Source organism: Echinops telfairi, unplaced genomic scaffold (genome assembly GCF_000313985.2).
Source record: "Echinops telfairi isolate 266 unplaced genomic scaffold, ASM31398v2 ScPeMD7_9;HRSCAF=40, whole genome shotgun sequence".
Taxonomy (NCBI): Eukaryota; Metazoa; Chordata; class Mammalia; order Afrosoricida; family Tenrecidae; genus Echinops; species Echinops telfairi.
The window spans coordinates 59,732,372-59,744,335 of record NW_022103906.1 but is presented as its reverse complement, the minus strand read 5'-3'; the positions used below and the strand labels follow the sequence as shown (position 1 = coordinate 59,744,335).

Sequence of the window (11,964 nt, the reverse complement as noted above, 5' to 3'; positions counted from 1 at the left end):
TCACTGTATTGACCAAAATAAATCATTACAAAATACTTTAATGTAGTATTGATTTTTCTCCTATTGTCAGGAAATACAGTCATGAGTTACCACCACGTCAGTCTCTCTGTATTTTTTATAAGACACATTTGTTGCTCCCGTCACATAAATGTGGAGGAGCCTAGTGGCACAGCAGCTTGACCGTTGGCTGCTAACAGAAAGGGTAGCAATTTGAACAGACCAGCTGTTCTGTAGGCAGAAGGTGAGGTGGCCTGCTTCAGCAAAGAGCTGCATCGTTGGAGCTGCCATTCGCCTCTCTGCCATTCGCCTCTCTGCCATCTAGTTAGGACAACCCCAAGGACAGGGTAGAACTCCCTCTGTGGGTTTCCAAGACTGTCGATCTTTATGGGAGTAGGGGATCTCATCTGGTGGTTTCGAACTGCTAAATAGGGTTAACACAGCACGTAAGCCCTGTGCCAGCAGGGCTCCTTTGGAAACACTATGGGGCAAGGTTATTCTATTCCTTAGGGTGACTGTGAGGGGGAATGAATTCAGTGGCAATGTCTTTTTTTTTTTTTTTAAGGTCAATGAGACCTTTAAAAAAACAATAAATGACAACTCTACTGGAAACTGTGTTGTCATTTCTGGCTTCCTGTGTAATTTCTAGTCATTCCCTCAATCCTACGTGCTAACTCTGTGTGCGGCAAACAGGACTAGGTATCTCCAGAACGCTTAGGCTGGTGCTTTTGTTGTAGCCACCTAGGTGAGTGTGGAGTGAAGTGGTAACTCCTTGTGGTTTTGATTCGCATTTCCCCAATGACTAATGCTACCCAGCATCTTTTCACGAGATTACTGGCTGTTTGTATGTCTTCCTGGAAGAATCCTGTGTTGAGATCATTTGCCCCATCCCTTCTTCTTGATTGAGGTGTTCGCTTTCCCATTTCAGGTGTGTGTTCTCATTCCTGAACACATCAGATAACTGGTTTGTACTCTGTCCTCTTCTCTGGATTGCCTTTTCTCTTTCTTGGTGTGTTCCCTGATGCACAATCATTTTTTAATAATAATGAAAGTTCAAAGGATTTCTCTTTCATTTTGTTGCTCTTGACTTTGGTGTCCTGTCTAAAAATCCTTTGGCAAATCTAAAACCCTGAGGACTTACCCTTGTGTTTTCTCTGAAGGAGTACCTGTGGGGGAATGCCAGCCCCCACAACTAATCTTGGGTTCAATAGGTGCAATTGTACAGTTATATATGTATAATAAAAAAGTCTTAGAGAATAAGAAGAGATCGAAGAGAGATTGAAATAATGGAGTCAGACTCATTTCATGGTAGCATGTTCACCTCAGCCCTGCTTGGTGGTCCACGAAAGGATGTGGAAGGTGGGAATTGCAGGAGCGAGCAAGAGAGAGGGAGGGGAAGAGGCACAAGGGGAGAGGGGACAAGGGAGTGAGGACGGGGGAGAGAGGACCAGGAGAGAGAGGGACCAGGAACCAGGGGAGAGAGAGTCTTTATTGCTAACCAAGGCTTATATATCTTTGGGGGAGAGGAGGCGGCATGCAAGCCCCCTAATTACAGGTAAAGACATATGTCACAGGAAGGGGTTGTACTATAGGCAATACAGTCATGAGAGGGAGATGATTCTAGGGGTATACATGCAATAGGAAGTGGAGGGATTGGGGGCACACATGTGACAAGATGGGCAGATCCTAGATTCAGGATGGCAGCCTAGTTTTGATGTCACTGAGCGGATTTGACCTGTTCTCTGGCTCTCCATGGAAACAATTACTATCCTTATCAGTAGGGTGTGAACCCCACTTACAGTGGACTAGCAGTCTGAATGCCATCAGGGAGAATATCTCTAAGCATCTGACCTCCCACCCTGTGCTGGCAAGTTGCCTCTAATGTTTGGCCTATCTTTGGGGGAGACAAAGCCGGGGAAAAGTCTTTTTATATCCCATAAGTGCCTGCTGCACAGGTTTAATGCACTTGGTTTTTAATCTGAAGGTTGAAGTTCAAGTCTAACTAGAGGCACCTCAGAAGAAAGGCCTGTCAATCACCCCACCCCCCCACCCCCAACAAACAAAACCCAGTCATGAACTCTATGGAGCACAGTTCTACTCTGACATACATGGCGTCGCCATGTATCTGAGTTGGCTGACAACAATTGTATAACTGGTTTTTCTTCTAAGAGTTTTATCTCTTACATTTTATGTCTTTGGTCTATTTTGAGTTAGGTTTGATAAATGGTGTGGGGTGCCAGCCGAAAGCCTTTCTTTTGGAGGCTATCCATTTGTCTCAGTACCACTAGTTGAGAAGATGATTTTAATTTTTTCTCCTCCATTCAATGGTCTTGTCACCCTTCTTGCAAATCAGGCGACCATACAGGTGCCTTCTCTGGAAAAGTTGAGTGATAAGGAGACACTGCTTGCCTTTCTCCCACTGTTACCCGAGTCCTTGGGAAACTGCTGTAGGCTCAGGTGGGGAGGACCGAGTTTCCTCTTTGCACACCATTCTCTCAGAATGTGGAAAGGTAGTTCTGATTATGATGTGATGTTGATAGTGATCTGTCTAGCATTTGAACCATGCTATCTTTGATATCACTAGGAAAGAGAAAAGGCTCCAGGAGACTTGATAAGAACTGCCCTAATAAGGCTGCACATTAAGTTAGATGTTGCGACAGTGGTCACCTACAACAAGCCCTCTAACCTGCAGTGGCAGTCGGCCTGTGGCTGTTGTCAGAGCCAGGAAACTCTCAGGAGCAGACATGGAGAGAATAATTAGTCTAACCTCTACTCTGCTTTGAGAACGTCTCTCTTGGTTTTAAAACCTAATGTGAACATTTTAGCAATTTCAAAAGACAGAGTCACATTTTGGTATGTGAATACTTTGTATTTGATTCCATTAAAAATGTTGTTGAGTATTTATTTTGTGCAAGATACTTACAGATATGTTTGAATCCCCTCTCAAACAGAGCCCACACTGGCCCTCACAATCGAGTGTTTGGTTAATTATGTAAGACCATCCAATTCTGAAATTAATAACGCTTGATGTTGATGATTTTTATGATACTGGTATTTGAATCCTGGGACATTTTTTCTTTCTTAATGTTTCTATTTAGCAAAACAGATATATTCCAGGCTTCTTGATTCTCAACTTGGAATTCTTCCATCATTTGAGATGGCTTCATGTTCTCCAAGGATCGATGCCCCCGTCTTGAACTTTGAACTTCCAAAAAGGGCATCCTGTCTATTTCTACTGAGGCCAACGTTTCTGCTTCATTTAAAAAAAAGATTTCAAATCCTAGAAACGAAATGCAGTCTCTCTGGACACTTAGCTTTTTGTTAGGGTGTTGGATCTTGATTTATGTGGTTTGATGGAAAGAATCACGTGTGTTTATTCTTGTTTGTTATAGGTTAACGAAGCCCTTGTCGTTTGCTGATTGTGTTGGGGATGAGCTGCCATGGGGATGGGAAGCAGGGTTTGACCCTCAGATTGGTGTCTACTACATCGATCACGTCAACAGTAAGTCTTCCTTTTTGGTGAAAGCAATCAGAGAAAAGGAATGCCAACACACAGCACCACCACCATCACCCAAACAACAAACACAAACTGACATTGCCACACGAGAAATGTGCCACCTTTTCATGTAATTTTGCTCATTTTAAAGCTACTTTCTTGGTTATTAAGATTTAACTGAAATCCACATTTTGGAAACTGGCGCTTATGTGTAGTGCTGAGTGGTGGCAAAACAGCAAAAGAAAAAGAATGCCTGACTTACCTGTCTCCTGTTTGCCCATCAGATAGCGATGTCCATGCCTGTTAGAGACTCGTGGGAGCCACGTACTGGCCCGGGGAGGCCAGGAACCATTTTGGCTCCTCTTCATGCCACGGCGCCTTCAGCTAGGGATTCCACCCGCCGCTTGGCAGAGAGAGCAGTAGCTGCGGGAAAGACACTGTTTTCCTATATTCTCCTTTCTCTGTTGTTGGAATAGCCTTTAAAGCTATCACGTCCCTTGCAAGGTAAGGCTCACTCACTGCCCTGGAGCCCATACTGATACATGGCGCCCCCTATAGGGCAGGGTGGAACTACTGCCCCCATGAGTACTGCAGCTCTTTACCAGGGTAGAAAGCCCCATCTTTCTCCCTCAGAGCTGCTGGCAGTTTTGAACTGCTGACCTTGCAGGTAGCAGCTCAACGAGTAACCACTATGACACCAGGGCTCCTTAAGGTAAGGCTAGCATAGTATTATCAGGGCCAAGATACTCACTGTTAGTCATTTTGCTTATTTCACTTAAAAATACTTAGGGTTTAGAGATTATATAGTGGAATTGTTTCCTCTGGTTTCTCTTAAGACTATTCTTGTCTTACACCATCCACTGTGGCCCTTCACCCACATTTCTGTTGTTCGCCCTCCTGAGGGGAAAGGGTTGAAGAGAGGCAAAGGGGGTGAATTATATGTTGATCCTTGAGATGCATTCCCCCCTTTTTCCCCACCTTCCTCTTACCCCCATGGTATCGCTACTCCCATTACTGTTCCTGAGGGATTTATCTGTCCTGGATTCTGTGTGTCGAGAGCTCTTATCTGTACATGCTCCGGACTAGCTGGATTTGTAAGGTAAAACTGGAGTCATGATAGAGGGGGGTCGGGGTGGGGGAGGGAAAGAAGGAAGCATTAAAGAACTAGAGAACTGTGTGTTTCATTGGTGCTGTACTGCACCCTGGCTGGCTTGTCACTTCCTGTGACCCTTGTGTGAGGGGACATCCATTTACCTACAGATGGACTTTGGGTCTCCACTCTGACCCCCCTTGTTTGCATCCATATGATTGTTTTGGATCTTTTGATATCTGATATCTGATCCCGTCGACACCTCATGATCACACAGGCTGGTGTGCTTTCTACACGTGGACTTTGTTGCTTCACTGCTTAATGGCCGCTTGTTTAATGTCAAGCCTTTAAGACCCAGATGCTATATATTGTAATAGCCAAGCACCATCAGCTTTCTTCACCACATTTGCTTATGCACCCAGTTTGTCTTCAGCGATCGTGTTGGGAAGGTAAGCATCACAGAATGCAAGGTTATTAGAACAAAGTGTTTTTGCATTGAGGGAGGACTTGAGTGGAGAGAGACCCAGTGTTCATCTGCTACCTTAATACTTAACATGTAAATATATGTACCTAGACCTATAGCCCTATTGTTATGTATTACTATATTTACATGTAAACGTGCCTTTATAAAATGCTTTTCTTGATGTGTTGTTAACATACTAGGTTTTGTTGCTTCTTAGGTATTGGCAAATGAATGCTGTAATCCATTTTTGTTAGAAGGGATTAATTTTCAAAACATTAAATTCATTTGAATTGTGTTTCATTCTTAAGTTATTGCAAACCAACAATTCAGTGGACGAAGCTGAACTGTGTTACTATTTAATTCTTATTTTACATGGCAAAAAGCCAGCATTGTTTCTTTAGTTTAACTAGCTGCTGTAGTTAAATAGAAATTTTCATGTATCCAAATGAGAGAAATGAAGTTTCTATGGTGTACAAAGTCTTCCGTATCTAAACCCACCTTTTTTCTCAGTGAGAGAGGCATTCTCCTGGACAGCCTGTCCATGTCCCCGTTCCCCACCCCACCCCCACCCCGATTTCCTCCCCCTTTTAGGAGCCCTGGTGGCGTAGTGGTAATGCATTGGGCTGCTAACCACAGGATCAGCAGTTTGAAATCACCAGGTGCTCCACAGGAGAAAGACAGAGCTTTCTGGTCCCATAAAGAATTAATCTCAGAAACCCACAGGGGCGCTGTTACCCTGTCCTGCAGGTCACTGTGAGTCAGAATCAGCGTGATGGCAGTGAGTTTGGGTTTTTGTTTTAAAGTTTTATGTCCCATTCCTCTCTCATGTTTTGTTTCTTTATCTATTATTCTATGGATTGAAAATGTGACCCACCCGATCATAGTGTTTCTTTTGTCTTAGGATATAAGCATTGCATCTTACCAAATGAAAGCAAATCAAAACTACTGAAAGAAAATCAAACAGCCAAATGACGGGACACACATACAAAAAAACCATTCTTCAGCCATGGTCCTCTCTGCTTCCCCTCACCGCCGAATTCCTGGAGAGCCACGTTGCTGTTGAGTGCTCCAGAGTCGAGTCCAACTCACAGTGACGCTGTGGCACAGCAGAACTGCCCCACAGTGCTGCCCAGCTTGTACTCTTCATTGGGGAAGATTGCCACATCTTTTCTAGTTGATTTGAACTGTAGGCCTTACTGAGAAATTATACGATCCAAAGGATACCTTACAGGTTGTCTTCCCTGGCATGATGGAGCCTCCTGAAATTGCTTCCTCTTGCTCATTATCCCTTTGGATTTCGTGACATGCTGCACACATGCACACACGTTAAGTCTGTCTGTCTGTCTGTCTGTCTCTCTCTCATCCTGCTCAATTTTCTTTTGCCATTACCTGGTATCTATATCACTATCTTCTGCTGTCTGCACGTTCAATTGTCCTTGGGTGAGTAGCATCAGTTAACACTCTTCAAGTTACTGGCTGCCAAATTTGTCCAAGTATTTTCAAGAGCTGCAGGTGCATTGAGTTGATCCTGTGCTAAGTCTCTTTCCTGTCTGTTCCCAAACGGTTCACCGTCTTTCCCTTCTGTCCTGCATTACTCTGGAGGAGGACCCTTTTCTAAGTGTCCAGTTCTGCCCTGTGCTGCCTGGGCTTTTGTGCATTTCTCGGCACGCTCTGTGCCGGCCCCAGGCCTCCCTGTTTTCCCTGCTCTCATACTTACAAGGACCCTTCAGAACCCAGGCCGCTACTTTCCCAAACAGTGACGCCCGATTTTCCATCTTGTGAGCCCCATCCGCATTTTGGATTATAGGCACAGTCTGTGTGACCGTATAGTACTGAAAACCCTGAGCTGAGAAAGACAGGGCTTTCTACTCCGTAAAGAGTTCCAGTCTAGGAACCTCGCGGGGCAGTTCTACCCTGTCCTGTAGGGTCACTGTGAGCTGGCATTGACTCAATGGCAGTGCGTGGGGTTTGAGCATAACCCTAAAAACCCACTGTCATCAGCTGATCCTGATGCACAGCGACCCTGGGTAGGGTTTCTGAGACCTTAAATCTCAGAGACGTGACTAGATGTGACTAGATGTGAGGCTACCAGGGGTATTTATAGTGCTAATACTTACGGGATTTTTTTGCTGTGGTTTTGAAAAAATGAAACAAAATGAAAGACACTAGTGCACTTGTTATATTACATATTAATTACTTATTTGTCTATTTTCCTCACTAAATTATGAGCTTCTTGCGGGTAGTACCTGTATCTCGTGGTTCTTTTATCTCTAGTGGTTAGTGGTGCCATGTACTCTTCAATGTAGCAGGAACGACTTTATTGCTTCATTACGATAAAAGCTTCTTGTTTGTTTTTTAAAAGAATTGACGTGCATTTCAGGTTTAAATTGTGCTTAAGATTATTTAAAAACTTGAATGTCCGAATATAAATTTTTACATCTATCATTCAACTGTAGTGCAGTAATGGTATCCTCGTGGCCTGATGGATTTAATGTGCCCTAAAGTGCCCAAATTACCCACAGCTAGTAGTTTATCCAGTTAAAAGGATATGGTCCATTATCTCATTAATCTTCAAGACATTTTTGTGAAGGAGTTTAGGGAGCAAATGTTATTATCATCTCATAACAGCTGGTCCACACATATGTTGTGTCTTGACATTATATAGTTTCAGCATTATTTTCTCTTTATTTTAATGAAAAATGAAATAAAGAATGTTTGGTTGTTTCAAAACTATTTCTGTCGGACACTGTCAAATAGTTTTAAGTAAAAGATTTGACCTTCACAGTGATAGCTATTTTAGGCCCTTACTGATTTATGACAGAATTATCACCTTAAAAATTTTTTTAGTTGGTGAATGTAGACATTGTTGGGGAGGTTTATCACTATAGCCAGAAGTAAATCACTTTTCCGTAGGAGAAGAGATGGACCAACTAAGAGATGGACCTCTTAGTTGAGGTCTCATTTAACTTGTAAGTAAACACATAGGCTTTTGAGTAACTTTTGGTCAGAAATATGGAGGTTTTCATAATGATATCGTTTGACGAGCAGACTTTTTTGATGAATTTAAAATATCTTTAAAAAAGCACTGCTTATGTTTTGAAGGCTCTACTTACGAAATAACTCAAGATTGTGAAAATATTCTTGAATGGTGGCTTAAGCTATGTCACTGGAATTTCAAATACCAGCAGGGTCACCAAAAGTGAACAAGTTTCAGCAAAGATCCTTGACTAAGAGTAGATGATGAAGAAGGAGTAGGCTGTCTGCATCGGAGGAATTAGCCTCCGAAAACACTGTGGATATCACAGAACTAGTGTCAGATGCTTAAGGGTTAATGAACAGAAGCAGAGCATTGTCAAGAGGTGGTCCCAGAGGTCACTCAAAATATGATTGAGGAAGAGCCGGCTGCCTTCTCAACATAGACCCAACCATAATGATATGGACGCAGTAAAGCTGGTGGGAGTAAAGACCTTTATTTGCTGATGGGGCATGACTCAAAATGAGACTAAACAGCTGCAAAAATGTGCTGGTAATCAGATTTTGGATGTTGGAATTATGAATCCAGAAAAATTGGTTGTCATCAGAAATGAAATGGAACACATAAAGATTGATATCCTGGCCATTAATGACTTGAAATGATCGGGTATTAGCCATACTTAATCAGAAAATTATATGATTTACTATGCGGAAATGACACAGCCAGGAGGCATGGCTTGGCACTCATCATCCATGAAGACATTTCAAGATCTGTCTTGAAGTACAATGCTGTCTCTGATAGCATTATATCTATCCTCATCCAAGGAAATCCAATCAGTACAACTATTATTTGAATTTATGCATCAACCACAAAAGCTAATGCTGAAGAAATTGAAGAATTCAACCAATGTCTTCAGTATGAAATTCATCAAACATACAATCAAGATGCATCGATAATTATTAGCTATTGGAATGTAAAACTAGGAAACAATGAGGAAGGAACAGTAGTTGATAACTATGGCCTTAGTAATAATAATGAAGCTGAAATTAAATGATAGAATGCCTTTTTTCCCTATAACACAATCAATAACTATAGACATGAACTTCTCCAAGTAGAGTACACAAATGTTAAATCGACTGCATTTGTGGGAGGAGACAATAGAGAAGCTCAATTTCAGCAGCTAAAATAAGGCCAGGGCCTGACTGTGGAACCGCCCATCAACTGCTCATATGTGAGGCAGGTTGGAGCTGAAGAAAATGCAAACAAATCAAAAGAAGCTAAAGTACAACTGTGAGCCTATCCCACTGGAATTTGAGAAAACAATAACAGAAAGAAGTTCAAGATGCACTGAAAGCACCAATCACAGGGCTCCAGGAATGTATTGAATACAAATTGGAATGTTTAAGCAAGCTGATGGAGCACTCACTCGTCTTTACCAAGAAATTTGTAAGACAGCTACTTGGCCAACTGACTAGAAGAGATGCACATTGTGTCCATTCCAAAGAAAAGTGACCCAAAATATGGAAATTCTAGATCACTATTGTTGATAGCACATGCAAGTAAAGTTTGGGGGATGGCCATTCAACAATGGTTGTAATAGGACATTGAAGCTGCCAGAGGTGCAGACAGGTTTCAGAAGAGGATGTAGAACAGTGGATATCATTGCTGATATCCGATAGATCTTGGCTGAAAGCGTAGAATACCAGAATGAGGTATATTTGTGTTTCAGGGACTATGCCAAGGTATTCAACTATGTGGATCCTAACAAACCATGTATATAGCCCTTAGAAGAGTGAGAATCCCAGAACATTTCATTGTGTTCATGCACAACTTGTACCTGAATCAAGAGGCAGTTGTGCAAACAGAAGGGAACTAAGGAAAGGTGTGTATCAGGGTTGTATCCTCTCACCATACTTATTCAATCTGTTTGCTGACCAAATAATCAGAGAAGCTGCGTTATATGAGGAAGAACATGACATCTGGATTGGATGAAGGCTTGTTAACACGATGACACAACCTTGCTCGCTGAAAGTGAAGAACAGGAAGTCCTTGCTAATGAAGATCAAGGACCGTAGCCTTCAGCATGGATGACAACTCAATGTAAGAAGACCCAAATCCTTACAACCGAGCCAATAGGTAACATCATCGTACATGGAGGAAAGATTGAAATGGTCAAGGATTTCGTCCTGTTTGAATCCCCCATCAATGCTCAGGAGCAGCAGTCAAATTGTGTAAATCTGCTGCGCCAGAACTCTTTGACATGTTGAAAAACAAGGATGCTGCTTTGAGAAATAAAGTGCACCTGACCCAAGCTATGGTACTTTCAATGGCCTCATATGCCTGTGAAAGTTGTATATAGAATAAGGAAGACCAAAGAAGAATTGATGCATATGAATGATGGTACCATTGAAGAATATTGAAAATCCCATAGACTGCAATCTGTCGTAGAAGGCGTCTAGCCAGAATGGTCTCTCACAGGTAAGGATGGTGAGACTTCATCTCATGTATTTGGGGCATGTCAGGAGAGACCAGGCCCTGGAGAAGGGTATCATGCTTGGTAAAGTGGTTGGACAGCCAAAAAAGAGGAAAGGTCTCTGACAAGATGGATTGACACACTGGCTGTGACAAAGGGCCTAAGCATAGGAATTGTGCGGTTGGCGCCGACTGAGCAGGGTTTTGTTGGGTTGGATATAGGGTAGTTAGGAGTTAGTTCTGACTGGCTGACACATAACAAGGGCAACAGAATCATTATGATTTTTGCTGAAATTAATAAATAACTATAGACGTGTGATGTCAGATGTGTGAGAGAAGGTCAAGATTATTTTTCCCCCCACCAATATGTATATTGAAGTTTTTCAATCTGGGTCATGTTATGACTTTTGTCTCACAATTTGAATTGATTTAGTGCCTACCTTGAAAATTGTTTGCTGCTAAGTGTGATTGTGTTTAAGGATTCTTTACTCTGTTCTATTGAAACATTTGTCACTTTTTAATCTAGACATACACTGCCTTTAGGACTGTGCTTTATGGGTAGGTTGAAAGTGGGTAGTATGTATCTTCCAACTTGTCTCATTATAAAAATAGTTTTTTAATTGATGTGGGGGTGATTATATAATTCTCTGTGATATGATTGAATGATAGAACTATTGAATTATATGGTATGTAAATTACTTGCAAAATAAAAGTGCTTTTCCAAAATTATTGTTTTAAAGTTATTTTTAAGTCTTTTATATTCCCTCATAGGTTGTAGAATCTGCTTATCAATTTGTATTAAAAAGATGGATTTATGATTGGCTCTGGGCTGACTGTGGGGGTCAATTAGGAAACCTGTACGAGTGCATGGCATCTCCCAGGGGTGAGCGTGGGCTCGAACTGGTTTTAAAAGGTCTTCTTTAATTCTCAGTGTTATCCTGAAGAGTTCAGGGTAGAAGTTTTATACACCTTTTGTTAAAGTTAATAGTGAAGCATTTTATCTTTTGGGTGCTATAGTGCGTGTCATTTTAAAACTGTCCTTTCCTCTTGTGGGTATGTGTATAACAGCAATATTCAATTGACCTTTGTATTTTGATGTTATCTTTTGCAACCTTTTTGTTCTTTCTGTTAATTCCTTTGGATTTTCTATGTAGAAGATCCTGTTTTCTGAAAATAGGGAAAGTTTTGCTCTCTCCTTTTCAATCTGTGCTTTTTCTTTCCTTTTTTTGGTGTGTGTGTGTAAGTTTGCACTCTTTAGGTTTTTTCAACGTGATGGTGAATGTAAGTGGTGAAAGTGGGCATTCTTACTTTTTTTTCTTAACCTCAATAAACAAAACAGACTCTTCCATTTAATCAATTCTGACTCATAGCGACCCTATAGGACAAGCTAAAACTGCCCCTGTGAGTTTCTGAGACTGTAACTCTTTTTAAAAATTATTTTTCATCATTTTATTAGAGGCTCGTACACCTCT

The 11,964-nt window shown here is 41.7% G+C and overlaps 1 protein-coding gene across 1 annotated transcript in view; it reads left to right on the top strand.

The window, feature by feature from the left end:
- WWC2 (WW and C2 domain containing 2) overlaps window positions 1-11,964 on the top strand; it is a 262,995-nt gene that overhangs the window by 115,869 nt on the left and 135,162 nt on the right. The window contains exon 2 of the mRNA XM_004696137.2: window positions 3,390-3,499. Within this exon, the coding sequence (XP_004696194.1) occupies window positions 3,390-3,499 (110 nt within the window). The remainder of the gene's footprint in view (window positions 1-3,389; window positions 3,500-11,964) is intronic.